General features: G+C 36.0%; 2 protein-coding genes across 3 annotated transcripts; one reads left to right on the plus strand and one right to left on the minus strand.

The window, feature by feature from the left end:
* The first annotated feature begins 1,251 nt into the window (after positions 1-1,251).
* LOC147407018 (uncharacterized) lies at positions 1,252-11,815 on the plus strand. Of its 2 annotated transcripts, none has more exons than XM_086435401.1 (3): positions 1,252-1,720; positions 2,455-3,040; positions 10,636-11,815. In XM_086435401.1, the coding sequence occupies exons 2-3, from the start codon at positions 2,486-2,488 to the stop codon at positions 11,482-11,484; spliced, it is 1,404 nt and encodes a 467-aa protein (XP_086291527.1). In that variant the 5' UTR covers positions 1,252-1,720; positions 2,455-2,485; the 3' UTR covers positions 11,485-11,815. The 2 variants fall into 2 exon arrangements, with proteins under 2 accessions (XP_086291527.1, XP_086291526.1); XM_086435400.1 differs by having other exon boundaries at positions 2,538-3,040.
* Positions 11,816-13,704: 1,889 nt separating this feature from the next.
* PUB49 (plant U-box 49) lies at positions 13,705-21,336 on the minus strand. The gene is made up of 11 exons (XM_086435399.1): positions 21,072-21,336; positions 20,904-20,966; positions 20,675-20,778; positions 18,665-18,756; positions 18,461-18,550; positions 18,278-18,353; positions 17,809-18,176; positions 16,616-16,872; positions 16,200-16,488; positions 14,236-14,346; positions 13,705-14,140 (listed from the first exon to the last, which is right to left on the minus strand). Exons 1-11 carry the CDS (start codon positions 21,197-21,199, stop codon positions 13,925-13,927), a joined length of 1,794 nt encoding a protein of 597 aa, XP_086291525.1. The 5' UTR covers positions 21,200-21,336; the 3' UTR covers positions 13,705-13,924.
* Positions 21,337-21,955: the final 619 nt, after the last annotated feature.

A 21,955-nucleotide genomic window follows, 5' to 3' on the forward strand; every position in this document is an offset into this window, starting at 1 on the left:
TCAAGGTAGGTTCGATAGGATCCTACTTAGTCTCAATAATGTTTTTTTTTTTAATAATTTCTTACCAAAAAAACATTTGGCCTTTTTTTTTTTTTAAGTGGATTCATGAAGTGTTTTTTTTATTTGATCATTTGATCATTTTTATTTTAAACAAAAAATTTTATTCAGGGTAGTGCATGTAGCGTTCAATTGGAGGCTTCAATATTAAGATAAATGAGATTGACCCAAGTAGAAAAATCTCCAGATGGGCATTTCTATTGTGGAAGTTAACTAGAACGATTAGGATGAGGTCCGATCAGTGGGAGGGAAGTTTTTTTTCCTCTTCCAGAGGCAAGTTAGATAGAGTTGATGAAGACAAATGACTGATAGCTAGCTGATTGGATCACATTTCTTATGCTTACAATTGGGATAAACTAGTGTATAACTAACTCCTTCGAGTACTTTCCCTCCACCTCTTTTGGATGAAATGGAAGGCTCGTAGGTTAAGTATACTTTGTTGGCAATTCCAAATATATGATACATCCATAACTAGAGTTGCGATGGTCCAAATGTGGATTTTGATGCTCACATGACTTCAAATGATCATTCATTCGGATATTGGGATTTTAGGGCCTGAGTCAATTTGGTTATTTCACACTTTTTTTAAAAGAGACTAGCTAGTCGCACACCACCTACTACTCATTGCACTCCAACTTTTGAAAAAAAGCTTACTTTTGATCTTAAAAAATAATTTTTCCCCATCCCAATCCCTATTTATAACATTCATGAAATAAGTTTACACCAATATTGAAAATAAAGAACCTATCATTAGTAGGAGTTCCTGCAAATCATACACTAAATCTATCGATACTCATTATTGGGAGCTCTTAAAGATTTTTATTGTAATTGTAAATCATACACTAAGTTTGAAAATTGAATCTTAGATTTATCATGTTTTGATGCTATGATTCTCTTTGATTTTTAAGGAAAACAAGAATAAAAGTAGTGCAAATTTTTTTTTTTTAAGAGTAATAATAATAATGGATGTTTTATTTTAAGTCATGAAGTGCAACAATATTAGGGGGTGTGCAACTAGTCATTAAAGTCATGTAGTGCAACAGTATTATGTGGTGTGCAACTAGTCATTCCCTTTTTAAAATATGGTGTCTAAGGTAGTGTGCATTGAACACAAACGGTGGGTGCAAATAGGTTGCCCCTTAGATTAGATATTACGATAATAAAATCTAATTTCATATCCATTTTTGATATAACAACTAATAAACACTAAAACCGGAATTTTCAAAACCCATCAAAATTTCCTAAAACTTGGACGAGTGGGTGTCGCCGAGCCAAGGTATAGAAGGTGCAAGATCAATATCATGTAACAGAGAAGAGGGCACAGAACAGCGTTAAAGATCCTAAAATGCTTCCTCAGTCTTCTCAGCTACGCTCAGAACAGAGAGGCATCTTCGGTTTTAAGTCATCTACTAACCACAGATCCAACTGAAAATTACTTAACAATTGTCTTCTATTCTCCTTGTAAATTTCCTCTTTTCTAGAGCTGAAAAAGGGTTTTGAGGACATCAGCTGGTTTGTAGAGATGATTTCTTGGAGATAAGAGGGTTAGGTGACCTTGTGATTCAATTGGAATCTTGGGTCAGCAAATAAATGCTGCAAAGTGCAATATCAGGGACACCCATATCTGGAAATTTTGCTTCACTCAAGATCAGGATGTTGTCAGGTAGTTTGCTCAAGACTTCATCTTTAGTACTCAGCAAAAAATTAATCTTTTTTTTTTTTCTTGTAGTTTTATTAACAGAGATGATACTTTTATGCTTATTTCAATGTTCTCATTTTAGACTTTGTTTTGATGGGTTTGATCTTGTTTTCTAATTCCTGTCTATTTTAGTGGTATGTTCATGTATCTGTGAGATAGATTTTAGCTATGGAAGTCTTTTATTGGAATGGGAATGTGATATTCTTTTGCTCTTGATCCCTTCTGTGAGAATAAATAGTGGGTATTTATATTTTTATTGAAATCGGTATGATATATTTTTGCTCTTGATCCCTTTTGTGAGAATAAATGATGGGTTTTTGAATATTTTATTTGGGGACATTGGTTTTTTCCTTGTCTGCTTAATTTCACCTCTTCTGTGGTTGATTGACATTTGACAAAGAGTTTTTTTATCCCTCCTCTTTGGATGTTAGGCTAGTTTCATGCTTTGATTTCAATTTTTTTGTTCATCCCCTCCTCTCTATCTTTCTATTATATACACTTAGTCATTGATAGAGTTTTACAATATTTCGAGTTCTTGGTTTCTGTGCTTTGATTCCCTTCATATAGACATTTCACTTTTTCTTGGTCTTTAACCTTTCCTCCCAATTTTTTTTATTTTTATTTTTGAAAATCAGATTAATTTAATTTCGATTCAATTGGATTGGATCCACATAGTTTGTAATTTTTTTTAAATGCAGCATTATCTTGGAGATAAAAAAAGGAAGAAAAATGAGGATGAGGAACAAGCACAGGAAACCAACTGCTTTCTGTTGCAATGCAGGAAGCAGATGTTCATTGTCTTCCGTCATATGGGTTTTGGTGGGATGCGTTCTCATGCTCCATCTTTACTCTCTACTTCATCACAACAAAAGAGTGGGAGGAGAAGTCCAGTTTCGCTTGAATCAGTTCCAATGGACCCGTGAACTTCAAGAGATCGAGGAGGAGAGTTATCAGATTCCACCACCCAAGGGAAAACGGTCCCCACGTGCTGCAAAACGAAGGCCAAAGAAATCCACTACACTGATCGAGGAATTCCTGGATGAGAACTCCCAACTCAGGCACTTGTTCTTCCCTGATCGGAGATCCGCTATAGACCCAATGGAGGAAGGGGGCAGTGACTATCTGTGCTTCAATCCGGGGAAGATGTGGTTGGACACAGATGGAAATCCAATTCAAGCCCATGGTGGAGGGATTTTGTATGATGAGAGATCAGAGACGTACTATTGGTATGGAGAAAACAAAGATGGTCCAACCTACCATGCTCACAAAAAGGGTGCAGCACGGGTAATTCAAAAATTGAATTTTCAATGTTACAATTATGGTTTTTTGTGTATTGCTATGCTGTTTTTACTGTTTTGATCTTTATTAGTTTAATTGTACGTTTAGGCTTTCTTGTGGACCGTATTATATTTGTCTACCACACAACCTTGCACATGTTTCCAATTTTGTTAGGGCATCGATATAGTTCCAGAAAGAATTGAATGAAGAAACACGATAAATGTCGCCAGCCTCAAAGTAGTTAGGACAAGGCATTAAAAATGATGATAACATCTGTCTAGCATCAATATCAATTGTCTCGTATCTGGATCATTGTCAGGGCCATTTATGTGCATTTGTGACCTTAGTGATTTAAATTATATGCATGATTCTCCACTCAAGATGGGAGAAATAGCCATAAATGGAGGATACATACTTGGCAAACTGCATTTTTATCAAATTTAGATGATTTTGATTAGCTCTCACTTGATACACTGCTTCAAGAATCTCTATCTAGCATGCTTTCAAAAATCCTAGAGATGATAGGATCTTGTTTTGTTTTAGTAAGTTTGAATTCTTCATCTTATGTCCTTTTTCATCTTTTAACATGAAGCTCAGCTACTCAATTTGATATGTTTGTCAAATAAATATGATAAGAGTAGAAGATAAAAGCTTTAAGAGGAAATAGTGGAACTAGAAATTAATCGAATTGGTTGTGGAATGCATGTTAGGGCAGACTGCAGAGATCCAACCAGAACAACTATAGTTATGACTTGTTCAATAATGGTTAATTTCTGTGAGCATGACGTTAGAATATGAGGAGATTTTGGTACTTGTGACTTGTGACTTAGATGATTAGCACTCAAACCATCATTACCGTTGTAGTTGTTCATTATATTTGCTTTTCTTGAGGTTACACATTAGGCAGACTATCTTAAGTTAATACGATCTTCAAGTGGTACATATCCACTCTGCCTAAAATCATTCCACTTCTCTTGCCTATCCCCTTGCGAAGCAGTCTATGGTTTCAACTCCCTGAAGCTCCTTCTGTTTAACAAGATTTTGGAGACTAAGGAGGTTCCACATAAATGGAGGAAAAGTATTACAGTGACCAATTTTTGAAACAAGGAAGACGTGCAAATCTACATATTGTTTTGGGTTAGAAATTGAGTCACATTATACTACTATGGGGGAAAGTGATGGAGGAAAGATTGAGACAAAAACTGATAATAATAATTTGACTTCATGCTAGTGAGGTTGGGCATGGTATCTTCTTACTTAGACGATTAATTGATGAGTTAAAAAAGATGAAGAATTTAATAAGGTTTTTATCGATTTAGAACAATCATATGACAAAGTCTCTAGACCATTAATTTGGTATATGTTAGGGGAAAAAAAGAGCCCCTAGCAAACATATTGGCATTATTAAGAATTTATATGTTGGAGCAGTGGCTAGAATGAGAATGGTTGGTGGTGAGATTAGGGAGGTTCCAGCTACGGGGGTTTGCACCAAGGATCTATTTTAACTCCATGCATTTTTGAATTGACCATGAATCACTCAAGTGTTCATATTCAAGCCTTGGTTGATGTTTTTTTGTTAATTATTTAGTATTAGTTGATGAAATTAGAGATGGGGTTTATTTATCAAAAAAAAAAAAAATAGAGATGGAGTTGAAAAATTAGGACTATGAAAGGGTACTATGAGAGCAATGTTAATTATGTAGTATTTGTTGATGAAATTAGAGATGGAGTTGAAAAATTAGGACTATGAAGGGGTATTGTGGGAGCAATAGATGCACTTAATTTGAGTTAGACATGTGGTGCCTCATTATACAAGTTAGACCTGATAACAAAGTAACCCAACCCAACTTTAATATCGAAAAAACTTGAGTCTAACTCACATCGAGATTCATTTGTTGGGTACTCAAAATTTGTAAATTGGGAAGCTTAGTCATGACTAAAAGACCACCCAATCCTAAGTCCCAACATTGCTTTAGCAAAGTCAGAAGTCAATACTGAAGATATATCTCTCTCACTTAGAGTTGGGATGTATCTCGAGACTTAAATGTACAAGATATTGTCATTTTCAGTGAAGATATAATGTGACAAGCGTTATGACAATTAACTAATTAATGAATGATATATAACTTCTCAATCGATTCGACTTCTCACAAGCATTTATTACTCCTAAGAATGCTTTGATTTAACTTTTCATTTATGTATCTCATTATAAATAGGAGTAAGACATGAGGGAAAATGAGATGATTTTGGGAGAATGTGTTAGTTAATTTGTAATGAGAATTTGTTCTAATGGAATTGATTTTGATTCATGTCATTCTTTTATTGTGTGCTATTAAATTGTGATTGTCAGGGTAAGTCTTGAGACATGGACTATTGTATGGATTTTCACCTCAACAAATTAGTGTTGTTTGTGGGATTTATGAAAAAAAAAAGTGTTTTATTACCAATCGGTACCCTTTCTCTACTATTATTCTACAATAGATTCAAAAAATGTAATTGAGATCAAGAAATTTCTTGGCAAAATACTTATAAAAAAAAAAAAAAAATTTCTTGGCAAAATCTTCCTTCAAATGAAATATAAAAGAGAAAATGGGGATTTTCCACTCTGATTTCAGTTTGTTACAATATCGAAAGAGATAAAAATCTTTGGTGGAAAAGAATTGCCAATCCTTGTCATTGTTTCCCTTTGAAGGCTTTGCTCCGTTGATTGCACCTTTGTTTTCAACCAAAACTAGAGAAAAAATGGGGCATTACTTCTACTAGTGCTTATGTGTGAAAGAAGAGAAGAAAATAGGAGTGTAGGATCACCATTGCTTATTGCTGCACTGCTCATTGCCACTACCTCTCTTCGTCCTTTCTAGACTTCATGACCAAGCCAAAGAAGTTAGAGAGCTGCAATCACAGCCTGAAATCACCATTTCAAGGTAGCTCAATGCATTTTTGAGGGTGAAAATTTGAACAATTGTCCATACATCAAAATTTAACTTGAAAAAAATCACAATTTAAGCACATAAAAGATCAAACATCATGAACCAAAAAAGAAAGAACACAATTTTTTATGAAGTTCGTCGCTTGAATCATTGGCTACATCCCCAAGTTTCAAAGCCAATTCCACTGTAACAATTTCATTTCACAAATTACATAGCCTATTATCCTAGAATTTTCTCTTTTCTCTTAGGTCTTACCCTTATTTATAACATGATGGGTAGGTGAAATGTTTAATCAAAGTCTGCTTACGGTAATGAATGCTTGTGAGTGATCAAATCGATCGAGTCAAGTCATATCTCATTCCTTGATTGGTTGGCTGTCATATCGTTGGTCGCGTCATATTTTTATTGAAAATTGCAATATCTTATACATTTAGTGATTGGGATACCTTTTGGAATTGTGTAAGAGATATACAATCTCTCATATTAATTTCTGACTCTATTTGTACAATTTTCGGATTTGAAATTGGAAAGTCTTCTCACTTGGGATTAAGCTTCCTAATTTTATAAATTTTGAGTATCCATCATACAAACCTCTATAATGATTGAGTCAACTCATGTATGTTTGATGTCATGGTCTGGTGGGGTCTATTTATTGTCAGGTTTGACTCGTATAACAACCCACCACATGTACTGCCCAGATTAAGTATAACTTGTTGCCAATCAGTTAATTGGCTCAACCAGCTCTATATATAGGTGGAATAAATTAATTAATGAAAAGCTGGGATTGGACACAAAATTGTTTTTTTGGATAGGTGTAAATATAAGTTGTTAATGATTAAAAAGATGTTTATACAAGTAATGATTTGGTGATCAAGATGACCGGCCCCATACAAACCTGCATCTAGCTTGGTATAAATATAATGGCACCCTACGACATTCTCTCTTGATAAGATCTGCAAATTCTGGGTTGGGGTTAAATATTTTGAAGACTGCATCTCTCATAGGAGGATCCATTATTTGATTGTCTATATCTTATATTTGGATGTCTCTGCAGAAAAGGGTCCAAGGTTTTTTGTGGAGCATTATCACTTGAAGGAAACCAGATCCAAAACCTGTTCCAACTTGAAGAACTTCCATGTTTTGACAAAGCCCACAAAACAACTAAGATTGCGTACTTTTGTAAGAATCCAAGCAGAGAGTTGGGCTTATGTGATTGATGTAGTGATTACAAGTCCTCTCCTTAAAGTAAGAGCTTTTACAGTTGATCTGTGACATAGGTTTTAGCTCTTGTAGTTGAGATGGATGAGTGTCAAGGCTAGAAACAACAAAATAAGAAATGAATAAATTAAACAAAATCTAGGAATAACACCAACTCGAGATAGAACAAAGGTAAGTTGATTGAGATGGAATGGGCATTCACAGGCAAAAAACGACGATGACACCAGTGAGGAGTGCTTTTGTGCAAGGTGAAGGCTCCAAGGAGAGAGAAATGCTGAAAATGAGTGGCTTTTGCTAATACGATGAGATCTGAAAGGCACTTGCCTTGATTGAAGATATAACACTGGATAACACTAAATGGCAATGTTGGGTACCTTGTGCCTACTCTAATATATAAGATAAACACAAAGCTGTTGATGATTATGTCAGTCTTCCTCTAGTATGTTCATGATATGGCTATCACTAGCAATGAGTCCCTCATGATAGTTGCTCGAAATATCTGATTGAGAGAGGCTGTAACTACTTTGAGTTCTTGTCTAAAGTTAGTGTAGGAGCGTTCACTAAGAAATTGAGATACAATTAAGAAATTGAGATGTGGCCAAAACACTAAAAACGGGTGATAATTTATGGTTAGAAATGGATGGAGGTCAGTAAACAAAAAGAGAATAAAGGGACTGAAAGATGGTGAAGGATAACAAGGATGCCTTAAAACTTGATGAAATTTCTTAAGGCCTCTGGCAACAATGCTCAAGGACCTAAGCTCGACTCTTTTTCTGGCCCGTCCATGTTGAACTACCCAATTCGGGATCTTATTGTGGCTCTTGACAGATCTGGAGCTGCCATTCTCATCTGCTTGGACAATAGAAATAGTAAGTATTTTGGATGAAAAAGAAGATAGCACTTGAAAAGATACATTGGTAAGAGTTTAAGCATGTGATTTTTTTGGACGACTCTTCAGTAACCCACGATGACCCCTTCGGCGCTTCTTTTGCTGTATAGCCCCTCCATTCTTTGAAGGTGGAAGAAAGGTACTATATATATTATATTATGTTACAGCCTCAGAACGCTAAAAATGTGGGGGAACAAGAGTTGTCACAATAGGAAAGAGAAATGACTATAAGGAACCAATGGTCCTCTCTTCTTAAACAACCTATATCCTCCACACTTAATCAACATTTGATAGATTATCTAATCCTGAGCAATCTTCATCATTGGTGGGGGTTCAGTCCTTTAGCTGGTATTTGTTTAGTTATTCAGATGGTTACTGGCATTTTTTTAACTATGAATCACACACCTCATGTGGATCTAGCTTTTAACAACGTATAACACGCTATGAGAGATGTTGAAGGGGGCTAATGGGGCAAGTATATTTCACATTGTGGTTCACCTTTATATTTTTCTTGGTCTATATCATATGAGTAATAGCATTCCTAGGGAATTTGTTCGGTGTCTCAGAGTAGTAATCTTCCTATTAATGATTGTGACAGCTTTTACAGGATACATACCACCTTTGATTTCCTTTATGTTAGTTAATTCCACCTCAAAACACAAAAATCTAATCATTTTAGTTGGTGGTGTTTAGTATGCTTTTGATCTATAAGAGCCTCTAAAATGTCGTATCCAAATATTTTTTATTTATTGACAGATCCAAATAATTTATGTAGCAGGAGCTCCCTCTTCACGATGTAATTGTATCTATCATGGATTTCTTAGTTTTTTGGTGTAAGATTTTAATGAGTATAGGGGGATATTTTTGGGTAGATGGATTGGGTTTTAGAATAGCTCCCATGTAAGTTTAGGTTTTTTGACCTTTGTTGTTCCCCTGTTGGTCATCTCAACCAGTTTTAATATATGCATTTACCTATCCAAATAAGAAATAAAAAATTCTATAGCAATAACTAATTCTATTGGTGATGATTTTGATATTCTCATCGTGTTGCAGTCATTTCACGCCTGACTTCACAAACAACAAAGTCACATCTATCACTATCATTATAAATAGGCTTACCGATAAAAAAACAACACATCAGTGGAACCTCTTTTTGTTCTCCACGCAACGCAAAGCAATTGGGAAATTATAATGGAGCTGGTGGAGCTAAACACTCCAGAACAAATGAAAAGAAAGAGAGATGAAAAATAATAAGCTAAGCTGGGACACAATTAAAGAGTTCATGAAGGTTTTGAATGAGTAATATGGAAAAGGAAGTTGGATAAGGGATCCAATGGCTTTCATCACAAGATATTGCACTTATCTCAATTGGGTTGAAATCTATTCTTGATTAAGTGGTAAATGTGCACCACTTGGATGAGTAGGATGGGTTTTGGAACAATATGGAGCCTTCTACCTCGTTTTCCATTCTAATGAACCGTGTTCTTGAAGGCACCTTTGGGAGCTTAAGAGGGCTAAGACAGGGCAACTTGCTAGGCTTCCCTTTTCTTCATTATTATGGTGTAGTATATAAGCTAGCTTCGTCGTAGGTTGAGAATCATGGGAGTGATGCCAAGTTTTAGGGAAAGTGTGGTACGTTGAACTTCGTTTCTTTTTTTTTTTTTTTTTTTTGCATTACTTACAGTTTCCAACCTTACAAAAGATTAACGGGTGGTGATTGAAGGAATTTTTTTGAACATAACATTATAAAATAATTTCGGGGAAAATTCAGATTTATCCTGATTTTATTTCCATATGTCGATCTGAGCCTGTTTTTTTAACAAAACACAAATTTTACCTTTTCTCACTTGATTAAGCGGGGCAGTAGATCTTATCTGCTATAGCCTCCAAAGAATGCCATATTGACCAACACCTTTCCTCATGGCAGACCCTATTATTAGAGGGAGCACAGGGTGGGATGCCCCCTCCCCGGGTCTGCGGTCCTTATGAGTTCCAACCTCTTGAGGTGCAGAGTTTTGGTTTATCTCCTTTTTTCAAGATAAAGATAAACCATGACTTGTTAATTAAACATTAGTCACATTAAATTTGGACTAGAATTGTTAATTGCAGATAAGTCCAATAAAGTTCCATTCCATTATTATGTAGACCAGCATACAATATCCCTTAGAAGCCCTCAAGAGGTGAATCATATTATTGTCTAACCCCTCCAGCTTTTGGAGAATAATTTCTAACAAGTTTTCTGCTGATTTTATTGGACACAAAAGATGTTCAACAAAATTCTTTTTGAAAATAAGGAGAACAAGTGAGGTATCATTTATGATTTGATTAGGTAGATTACAACAATTCTTTACACCTATCAACCAGCATACAAGAAGGGGTGGGGGGGCAAGGAAAGGAATAATGTTTATGTCTACGAATTCCCTTGCATCTAATTTCTTTTGTACATGTTATTAAAGAATCATAAAGACCTATTTGATGAGTTAAAATAATGTTTACATTTAGTTATAGAACCTCTCTATTATTTCATTGTAAAATGCTAACTACCCTCATTTATTGCTTCTCAGGTCGACATAATTGGAGTCAATTGCTACTCTTCCAAGGACTTGTGGACATGGAAGAACGAGGGTATTGTGCTGGCAGGAGAAGAGATGAACATGACTCATGATCTCCACAAACTCAACGTGCTCGAGAGACCCAAGGTGATATACAACGATAAGTCGGGAAAGTATGTAATGTGGATGCACATTGATGACACTAATTACACCAGAGCCTCTGTGGGTGTTGCTGTCAGCAACAATCCCACCGGGCCATTTGAGTATCTCTACAGCAAACGGCCTCATGGGTTTGACAGTAGGGACTTGACTATCTTCAAAGACGACGACGGTGTTGCCTACCTAATCTACTCATCGGAAGACAATAGTGAACTTCACATCGGACCGCTAACTGATGATTATCTTGATGTTACACATGTGATGAGAAGGATACTGGTGGGGCAACACAGGGAAGCTCCTGCTTTGTTCAGGCACCACGGGACATACTACATGATCACATCGGGTTGTACTGGGTGGGCACCAAATGAGGCACTCGCCCATGCGGCTGAGTCAATCATGGGTCCGTGGGAGACAATGGGGAACCCTTTAATAGGAGGGAACAAGATTTCCCGAGACACCACATTCTTTGCTCAGAGCACATACGTACTCCCATTACCGGGGTTTCACGGTTTCTTTATCTTCATGGCAGACAGGTGGAACCCAGCAGATTTGAAGGACTCAAGATACGTGTGGTTGCCTTTGATGGTTGGGGGAGCAGCCGACAAGCCTCTGGACTACAACTTTGGGTTCCCATTGTGGTCTAGAGTGTCCATTTTCTGGCATAGAAGATGGAGGCTTCCAAATGGATGGAGCAGGCAGTGATCGATTGACATCTTTTTTTGTATCATAATATGTGAGCTCTGATCAATCTTTTCTCTAATGATGTTGTTTGTAATCTAAGCGTCTTTCCTTCCCCACACTGCTAGTTTTTTTTTTTTTTTTTCATTTTTTGGTAGGAAAGTGGGGTGAAGGTGGATGCTGAGCCCAGGTTTGTGTTTATTGTAGGTTTTAGGTGGTGTTCACATTGATATTCGTTTAGAGAGGGTGAATGTTTGTTGAATAATCACCCATTTATCAAATAATATCAGGCAATAGGGTTTACGTGTTTGTTTTGCTTTGATCAAATATTAATTTTGTACTTTATTGTGACGTACTTGATGCATGATGTTAATAAGTTGAGTGCTGTAAGTCTTTCCTTGGATTGTTCTTTCCTTCTATTAATGCCCTTAAACGTCTTTCTTTGAGGTATACATCCATTGGTACTTCCGGTGTGTAGAACTAGTAAAAAATGTAAGGGTAAAATAGTAAATTATTTTATTATTATTATTATTATTTTCTTAAAAGTCACTTAAATGGGTGCATTGAACCATTTTGGTGTGTGAAAATATATATATATATCATTAGGGAAAATTTGTTTGATATGGGTTAAATGTTTTGGATTGAATTGATTTTTTTGGGGATCTATGATGTCCCCAAATAAATCAGCACATTCTGAAACTTCTAATCTTATCAAAAGTGATTTAAATGTTGAAGAATTGTGAGATCTACCGGCTCAAGATCAAGGCCTTAGTTCTAAATAAAAAAACCTATTTTACAATCACTAATAACACAGCCCTCCTTTGTTAGATTCTCCAAACACAGCCACAAGTTGTATCTGACGTAAGAGGTTGGTCAATGGATGGTGACCCACCTTTTTTTTCAATTGAAATTTAGACTTATATTTTAAGTTGAATGCCTTTTCGAGTTTAAGCTGATATCATCTTAAATACCAAACACCAACCCCTTTTGAATTTTGAACCAGCTAACTTAACAAAAAAACATTTGAATTGATTAAGAAAAGGAAAATGCTGAAATGACACAAAGTATTTACTGCAATTCTCACAAGTCTGATGTGAGATGTGCACATAACCATAAATGTGTTTTCTTGCGAGATATGAGTAAAAACCATCTAAGATTATGTATGCATGTTCACGTCAGAATTGTGAGAATCACAGTAAATCCTGTGTCACCCCAGCACGACTCGAAAAAGAAAAATACTGATAGTGTACTCCATGGAGTATGGTAGCTACCCAATCTCATTTCCCCTGGAGCCGTTACGTCGTAGGCTTAACTGATGTTTCCTACTTTGTAAAAGCCATACGCGCGGTGAGAGAGTTCCTTGAATGCCACCACCTCCGTCATGGTGGGTGGTTGGGGGTGTTGCCCAACCTTTAAATCCACGGAACCCCAAATATCTTGGTTGGTAAAAAAGACATTTCCACTTTGTTTGGATTGAGAGACGTGAAGAGAAGAGAATAGAAACTCAATTTCTCTCCACCCTGTTTGGATTGTCACAAGACAAATTGGGACAACTTTTGAATTTTAAAATATTTTAAAAGAGGTGGCAAAGTTGAAATTATAAAAATATTTCTTTCCATTTATCTCTTCTCTCCACTTTTGGAGAAAGAACATTCAAATTTTTTTTTCTTCTCTTTTATCCAATTCTTTTCTTTTCTCTCCCCCACTAAACAAACCAAACAAGAGAAATGGTGAGAAACTCTTCTATTTTCTCTTCTCTCCAGTTCTCTCAATCCAAACACAAACGTTAGTAGTAGGGTCAGAAAAGGGTCCAGTAATTATATATTAGAATATGTACGCTAAACATCTCAATATTCTTGTACTGCCACGCGTCTGCTTAAAAAAGGGGTCCAAAATATTTTCACACATTTGGAGATCCTCTTAAAATTAAATCCATGCATATCTAACTAACCTCATAAAAAATAGACTTACAATCTGAAGAATCTGGAATCTGGATTGTTCATTGTTACCACTTATTTTGAATTGGCTTATTTATGTTCTGATATTTGTGACAATGATGATCACAATGAGAGTGACATAGGCTTGTCCCCCAAATGTAATAAATATGGATTCAACAAGCATGAGTACAAGCTTATTACCAGGTCACAGCCATTAGCAACAAAAATGTTGCAACAGATGCATGCACACAACATTCTGGTGAGCAGCACCAGCTGGTCTCTGAACTTCGTGTTTTCAAAGAAATCGTTACAACAATAATTTAAGCACTATACAAACAAATATTAAGACAAGCAGAATTGAAGCACTATACATCGTTGATGCCTCCCCGTTGCAAATGATAGAACAAAATTGACAAAAGTTAATTCTCTTAGGAATGGGTATACAATACAGCAGTGGCCTATCTTATCCCCTCAATATAAGCCATTTCATTTTCATTGATATGGTACAATAAGTAAGAAACTAACTCTTACCAGGTAGCGAAGTCCTTATATTCCGCTGTTGAAACACCTAGTTTCCTTTTCTTGGTCACACCATTTGTGCCCACACCAGTGTCGACAGAAGCAGACGAAGCAGTTTCGATTTGGGTACTCCTTGGTTTTAAATACTTGCCTACCCCGCCACCCACAGCTACAGATTCCGTTGCTCCTATACCTGGATTGCTATACCATGAACCCACCTTATCCTGAGATGTAATGAAAAATAGCCTAAATTAGTGTTTGCTTCAAACATTGCAACATATATGCCTCAATCCTGCCACCATGGCGGTAAGGAACTTACATTTTCCTCATCACCAGTATTCTTGTCTTCTTTCTTCTTATCTTCCTCTTCTTCGTCAGGTTCAGTGTATGGATTGACGAATACTGTGACACCTGTTATCTTTATTTCTTCCTGCACAAGTGCATTGAAAGAGAGATTAAGAAGAAGAAAAGTGCAATGCAAGATGAGGCATGAAACCAGGAGAGTTTAATCATGGTTGTCGAAAAAACCACTAAATAGTTAAAAGAACTCTATTGATATAAAGACCAAAAGCGAAAACAACTAACTTGCAAATAAAACAAAGAAAACTACTTATCAAGGAAAAGAAGAGGAAATTATTACAGGGAATGACGTAGAAAAGGGTTCATTCTTTCTTTATTCATTTTTGTTTTGATCGTTTCTGATTTTGCTACTATAAAAATGATGGAGGTGTGCTACTGACCAATACAGAAGCAAGGGGTCTAACAGCACCTTAAAGAAGCACAAAACTCCAATAAGACCATGCATATGTACTGTACAATATTTTAGCCATATCTAACTCAGAAGTCTTTAAATAAAATAAAAATAAAAACTATTTGAAACATAAAAGGAAACATGTACATACACCATAAAGCTATGAAGCTATCCAATTATTTAATAAACATGAATAGATCAATACAATCAAACAACAATATGGTTTGCTGTATTTAACAACCAAATGAATTAGTATCTGGAGGGTAAACACCAATACTGTTACCACATTTATTGACACACGGGCATATGCTAAGCAAGTTGATCTATACAACTGTACAAATATCATTAGATAGGAAACAATTAAAGAAAAACCTATTTTTGTGGAAACCATTGCCATCATTATCATCAACTATGCTTCGTCCCAAACATGGGGTCCAGAACATGAATCTTTTTTCACCACTCAACACTATCTTGAGTCATACTTCTATCAAGGAATGTGTTGTCTTCATATAATTTCTTCATACTATCCAATTTGTTTTCGACTTTCCTCTCACCCTTTAAGAGCCTTTAGCTTACTACTTGTCACTGGTGCCATTATTTCCTTATTGGTGCTTAACAATCTCAATCAACTTTCCATACTGAACCACGGTTTGTCCATTTTCTACCCAACACTAATTGCATGGGTCATATCAACCTCCACTCTGTGGATTATTGATCCTAAATAAAAGTTAAGATGATTCTTCCCAGTCAATCTTAGTTAGTCATTAAGGTGACCCTTAGTAAGTTGGTTTTATAGTTACACCCGCTATAGTGTCAACAACAAATACTACACCATCTACAAATAACACATATCAAAAGACAACTCCGTAAACCAGAGCATTAAACCCAACCATTACTAGAGAAAAAACTGTACAATATTGGACCCTATCCCTAGGGAAAATCCAATGTAACTGGAAACTTCCTTGTCTCACTACCAATTACTCTACCACTAGTTATACCTGTAGCATATGTGCCTTAATAACATAAAAATACTCGTCAAGAATTTTTTCTTAGCACTTCACAAAAATTTTGATAATTAAATACTTGCCAAATCATTTCTCTAAGAACTATATCATATGCTTTTGATTCGATAGAAACAATGTGTGCGTGACCATTATGACCATTTCTTCCTACAGTACGCATACAAACTATAAGCATCTAATTTCAAATGAGAATAACTATAGCAGTATCAGAGGGAAACAAAGTACACATATAGGTGGCCAAGAAGACCATCCTAAGACTTAGACACTTCAGGCCAAGACATACAAACCCATAATCAGCAGATAGCAAAATATAAAGAAACTGACCCCCTTCTGATTCCATCAATACCTGATCCATCTAAATATAAAATCATCAAACAACAGACACTGAAACTGACTTCCATGTAACTACTACTACTACTTCACCAAAGGCCGGTCATTGTCATCAAATCCTTAATGCAATAATGATTTAAATTCGATAAAGTAGGCTTAAGATTTAAGATCACTACTTACCAAAGGCCGGTCATTGTCATCGATTGGAACCTTTTCCATCAATGCAAGGGTAGTCAAGCCGCCCACAACTCCACCAAAAACAGTATGTTTAAAGTTCAGATGATTTGCAGATTTGTACAAGATGAAAAACTGGGAACCATTTGTGTGGGGACCACTATTTGCCATACTAACGACACCCCTTCCTTTGTGAACTAATTTCGAGTTAAACTCATCTTTGAAAGGCTTTCCCCAAATAGACTCACCCCCACTTCCAGTACCAGTGGGGTCACCACCTTGAATCATAAAATTCCTACATAAAGTGGACAATAAAGCCTCTTAAACTTTAGAAACATTAGCAAACCAAAGGAAAAAAGGAAAAAAAAAAAAAAAAACCAGTAAACATGTGCATTTTGAAATGAGGCAGTTCATTTTTATACCTAATATTTCGATGGAAAGCTATTCCATTATAGTAGCCACGTTCACAGAGAGTGAGGAAGTTCTCACATGTCCGGGGAGTTATGTCACAGTGAAGCTCTATGTTCAAATCACCATGTGTTGTATGCAGCTGAACATAGCCTTTCTTCTTGGGATTTTTCTCAACGTTGACATATTCAAATTCATTTTTGGTAACAGGATCATAAGAGGTAGAAGTGAAGGATCGCGAAGCAGCACCTGTAGTGTAACGGCTTTTTACCTGAAATGAAATCCAATACATTCCGGTGAGAATGTTTACATTCTATAGAACATGTTTCTCCTATTTTTCGCACGACAGTTTTCAAAGATTTGCAAAATATGATTAAACAACAAACACTACTGAGAAATAATGTATCACACGAGAACTTGATTTTCTTTCACACAATCATGCAAAATTTTAAAGATCTTCATGTTTATAAATTGATAGCAAAATACCAACAAAAAAATTCCTTCCTTTTTTCTAAGAAACTAACAGATCTTTCAATTTCTAAGAAAACGTTTCTTCTATTTTCGCATGAAATATTTTTAAAATATTTGCAAAATATGATAAAACAACAAACTCTACTGAGAAATTATGCATCACACGAGAATTTGATTTTCTTTCACACAATCATGCAAAATTTTCAAGATCTTGATGTTTATAAATTGATGGCAAAATACCCCTAAGGTTACGGGAACCCAATCTTATCATTTTAATCCTTGGTTTTGTTATTCTTGTGGTCCAAAACTTGTAAGGAACTTAGAGGTATTTTCTTTGAGGATTTTGTAGAGAGGTGGGATGTGGTGTGTTGTATTGTGAGAGAGTAGTGCCTTTGTACTGGTTCTTCGCCAGTGGGCCACCTCAGCCAGCCGTGCTTCCTTTCTTATTGATAAATTCAACAATTCCTTTCTTTTCTCTAAGAAACGAACAGAACTTCCAATTTTTATGACATATAATATTCTTAATTTTCATTTCTTAAAGTTGCCCAAATTTTCAGGATAAAATATCTAAAAAAGAAAAGAAATTAAAAAATATCCTTAGAAGTTCCTATTTAAAAGAATTCCAATAATGCTGATGAGGATAACTAACAAAATATGCAGTAAGAAACATTAACAAAATTGGTCTGGTGGTGTCACACAGAACAATAAAGGGGATCACTTATAAGGAGAAACTAACCATTTTTGCATTCACGGGAGTGCGTTCACCTGCCATATGCACGGCTATGCGAGCAGCGGTTTTATCACTCGAAGTAGCTTTGGCTGCCGCAGCACTTCTACCATGTACTGAAGCAGACGCAGCATCTACAATACTGTAAGACTGAGTGGTTTTAACCTCTCCATTCGTGCCTGATTTTGAATCCTCCTTAATGTGAGATCTAGCAGATAAAATGGCAGCAAGTGCAGCAGCTCTTTCATTTTGTGCTTTGTTACCACCTCCACCATGCAATGCAGTTTGCTTCCCCTTCTCAGTTCCAAGCTCTTGCAGCATTTGCTTAATATCCCCAGATACGTTTATGTTATAGGTTGGATCTGAATTCCTTAATTCTGTTCAAACCGAAAAAAAAATAAGAGAAAAAAGTCAAAAACTTGGAAACAGAAAAAATTGCACTGGTCAACTTGTGAAAGTGAGATATTTTAAAGCTGACCTTCATCATCAAGTGTCAGATTCTCTTTAACATGATCAAAATCCACAAGGACCTTGCTATCAAGTGTATTTGGGTTCTACAATGGAAAAAAAAACACAGAAAACAGTTACAAGAGTCCACGATGAAAGATTACAATAAACTTTCAACATATAAAAGAGGAAATCTTTAGATTCTATTGTTTACCTGAATTGTTATCAGGTCTGCCCTAGTGAATGGTTCATCAGTGAGTAACTCCTTCCAGTTTTTGGTCTTTAGATTTAGTTCTTTAATTGCCTTCACACGAAACGTAAACAATGATAAGCTGAAAGGAATGAAGCTTCATAAAAATAAAAAATATAACCATTTATAAAGAAAAATATACTAGCAATGATAATCAGTAGTAAATACCTCATAACAGAACACATTTCCTGTAGTCTTCACGGCAACTATATGTGTAAATTCAGTAAAGACTTTGTTCAGAACAGGGCAATGGAATTCTCCTACAGTGACAGCGAGAAACGTTTATCAATTATTAATTTATTAGAATAAACAAAGTCGTTCAAAGGCTCGTAGGCCTCCTAAATACAAAAGAGAAAATGCCCGGAATCTTATCATTAACATATTGATGAAAAATGATTGAATCAAAAGAAGGAACACCAGATGGTTGAACTACCCCACATAAGACCAAAATGGTTTTCAAATATCCTTGGTTTTTATTTAACTTTAATTCCCTCACTCATTCTCACGGCTGCATAAGGTGGCTCATAAGTTTGATTCCACAGTAGTTACTATAGTTTTGTATGTCTCCTTTGTCCTATTCTATAAGTACAAGGATAATACTTACCCATTCATTTTAAATTGTCTAGTCTTCAAACATCGTTCAACAACTTTGCTGAAAAACCTAGTTTGACGTGAAGTTTTACAACAACATTGGAACCTCATTTGGTGCTAAATGTTAGGTACCCAAATAGAGTTAGGATGTGGTAGGATACATTATACATGATGTAGAGTTACTGGCTAAAGCCAAGGATCAAATTAGAATTGCGAGAACGATGGCAAGATATGTGAGCTAACATATTAGTTGGGATTGCCGGATTGTGCAGAAAGTTATGCTTGGGATTTGCTTTAGTAACACATCTTCTACAACTATGCAATGCATTGGGCTTTCCAAAGGAATAAATGACGATTATTGTTTTGGTGCCTAGCATGTTCGGAAGGCCAATTAATCTTCTAAAGTGAATTGATTAATCAGGTTCCTATCATTTTGGTATTAGACCATCATTCATACCAGGTAGATGGAATCATATCAACCCTTGAGGTTGAAATTGCGATTCAAGGAGCACTATAAGTGTGATTCTACTAAGACACGTGACTTGACCAAAGACATGTGACGAGAAGACTTGATCAACATTTCAAAATTCTAAAAGAGGAGGAGAACATGGGGGAGAGATGGATAACAATCATTCAGTTGAATTTATCACTCAATCACAAGTTGGTAGATTCCAACAAGTTGATGTAGATCGGAAGTGTCCATGCATGGAGGTAGGATTCCTTCAATTAGAGAACTCCAACAAATGCAACTTCAACCAAGAAAGCCTCATACCATCAAAGAGCCTGAGATAGTTGATGATGAAATTTACATGAACTTTGAGGGGAACTCCATTCAGCTTATGGAACTAAACTACTATAGCAAGGAGATCTTGTCTCCTTACCATACATCATCAGAAAGTATCATACACATGACTTTATTATTACTTCTGTGACTATCCATATCACATATGAAAGGCAAAAAATCTACATCCATAAGGTACACATATGATTGGGCCATTTATTGTAGTGGGATTGGACTAGATTTATGATCCTGAAAAATACATTTTTATCAAAGTTCAACTTTGAGGATGAGGTCATCCTCAAGGGGAGTAAAGTATTAGGTATCAAAATAGGTCTAGGATAGGTATGATAATACAAAAGGTGGGATTACATAATAGTAGTGTTGGGTTTGTTTTAGTAGTTGGATTGGGGTGGACATATACGCATTGGATTTGATTAATTAATTTCAAAATTAATGGAGATTACAGTTATGGTGCCTAGCAAACTTGGGAGACCAATTCATCCCTCCACAAACAAATTGATTAATTGGGTTCCTATCACTAAAGTGACACCCATCTGCATCTTTTATAAAGTTGATTCCACCTCAGGTACCCCAATCTACAGAAGTATGATTGTTCCCTAGTCTAACGAGCATCTTTCACCAATAATCTCTGATGAACGCCCTTAATGGATTTAAGGAGATCTCATATATGCAAACTGGTAAACATCTTTCTCAATCATATATATAATATAAAATTTTAAATGCAGCACTAAATATGAATCACAAGAAGTAGAATCAAAACTTGGAGAAGAAGAGAGGGGCCTAACCTTCAGAGTTCTTGTGAAAATTAAGTGGGATGAGATCCTCTTCCTTAAGTGGAGTTCCAGTAACTGGATGCTTTCCATATTTCTTGATGTAAGGGATTATATTCCTGTATAATCCAATATTCAACAACTCAATTTATTTATTTTTTAAATTGAAATGGAGAGCTGTAAAGGGGAAAAAAAATAATTATCAAAACCGAGTTAAACCCTAATAATTCACAGAAATACCTACATTATTTCGAAAATACTACCATCGATCGTACAAACTGCGTCCTCGAACGGAGTGAATGTGAGCCTAGGTTGAAAATTACCCCATAGAGAGAGCAAATTAAGTAAATCAGAAAAATCAAACTGAAGAATACTGAAAGAAAATTAGGGTTCGTGAAGAGAGAAGACGTACGAGCAGCAGTAGAAGGGCAGACGTTTGAATGGAGTGCGGAGATCTTTGGATTTGGCACCACCCCATTCAGTTGCCCATTCCGTCTTTGTGATGAACATTCGATCTTTGCTGTGCTGTTTCTTCCCCATTTTCTATCCTTCAGAAAGGGAATTAGGGTTTCTGGTGTTACTGAAGCTCTCTTTAACTGTCCAACCAGAACTTTGCTTCTCTTCTTCTCTCGATCTCGAATCCCCTTTTTAAGTTCTACAATTTAAGGGATCGGCAGTCGCGGCAAGCCCAAACATGAAATTCCCATGTGAACCAGGGAATCGGACTTGATTGGGTCTAACTCGAATTCGACTGGTCCATGGAATGATTGGAATCGGCCTTGACTAAATATGAACGTGGTCTTCTACGAGAGATTAAAAGAATATGATCGAAATACCCTTGTCTTCATCTAGGGGTGTCAATGGACGCGTTCGGGCCGGGCTTGGTTGAGGCCTAGCCCGTCCTAAAGAGACGGTTCTACATTAGACTAGCCCTGTAGTAGTATCGGGTCTAAGTCAACTAAGCCTTAGCCCGGCCCTAATAGCCTCGGGCTTGACTTGGGCCTGGTTCGGGCCAAAAAGAATGATTAAAATTCAATAATTTTAATGAAAAAATAGTGTTTTTCAAATCGATAAACCTATAAAGGTTATATATGAGAGTTAAATTATAATTACATAACATATTTTACTTTTATTTGAAAAATATTTTTCTAATTAGATATATTCTAAATATTTCTATAAGATTAAGTGTTGGGTTAGGCTGGGTCAGGTTAGAGACACTATAAGGGCCTTAGTCCAACCTGAATTTAACGGCTGAAAATTATTAAGTCCGACCTTATCTTTGGGGGCTTAATATGA

The sequence above is a fragment of the Akebia trifoliata genome, chromosome 3, assembly GCF_017979445.1.
Source record: "Akebia trifoliata isolate Shusen 1 chromosome 3, ASM1797944v1, whole genome shotgun sequence".
NCBI lineage: Eukaryota > Viridiplantae > Streptophyta > Magnoliopsida > Ranunculales > Lardizabalaceae > Akebia > Akebia trifoliata.

What these genes read in the sequence shown, in the direction of transcription:
- LOC147407018 (XM_086435400.1), top strand. Translation starts at nt 1,648, where the DNA reads ATGCTGCAAAGTGCAATATCAGGGACACCCATATCTGGAAATTTTGCT. An exon ending in CAAGATCAGGATGTTGTCAG is followed by an intron (nt 1,721 to 2,537) that starts GTAGTTTGCTCA and finishes GTTGCAATGCAG; the next exon opens with GAAGCAGATGTTCATTGTCT. An exon ending in ACAAAAAGGGTGCAGCACGG is followed by an intron (nt 3,041 to 10,635) that starts GTAATTCAAAAA and finishes ATTGCTTCTCAG; the next exon opens with GTCGACATAATTGGAGTCAA.
- PUB49 (XM_086435399.1), bottom strand. Translation starts at nt 21,199, where the DNA reads ATGGGGAAGAAACAGCACAGCAAAGATCGAATGTTCATCACAAAGACG. An exon ending in GGTAGTATTTTCGAAATAAT is followed by an intron (nt 20,779 to 20,903) that starts GTAGGTATTTCT and finishes TGGATTATACAG; the next exon opens with GAATATAATCCCTTACATCA. An exon ending in CAGACCTGATAACAATTCAG is followed by an intron (nt 18,354 to 18,460) that starts GTAAACAATAGA and finishes TTTCCATTGTAG; the next exon opens with AACCCAAATACACTTGATAG.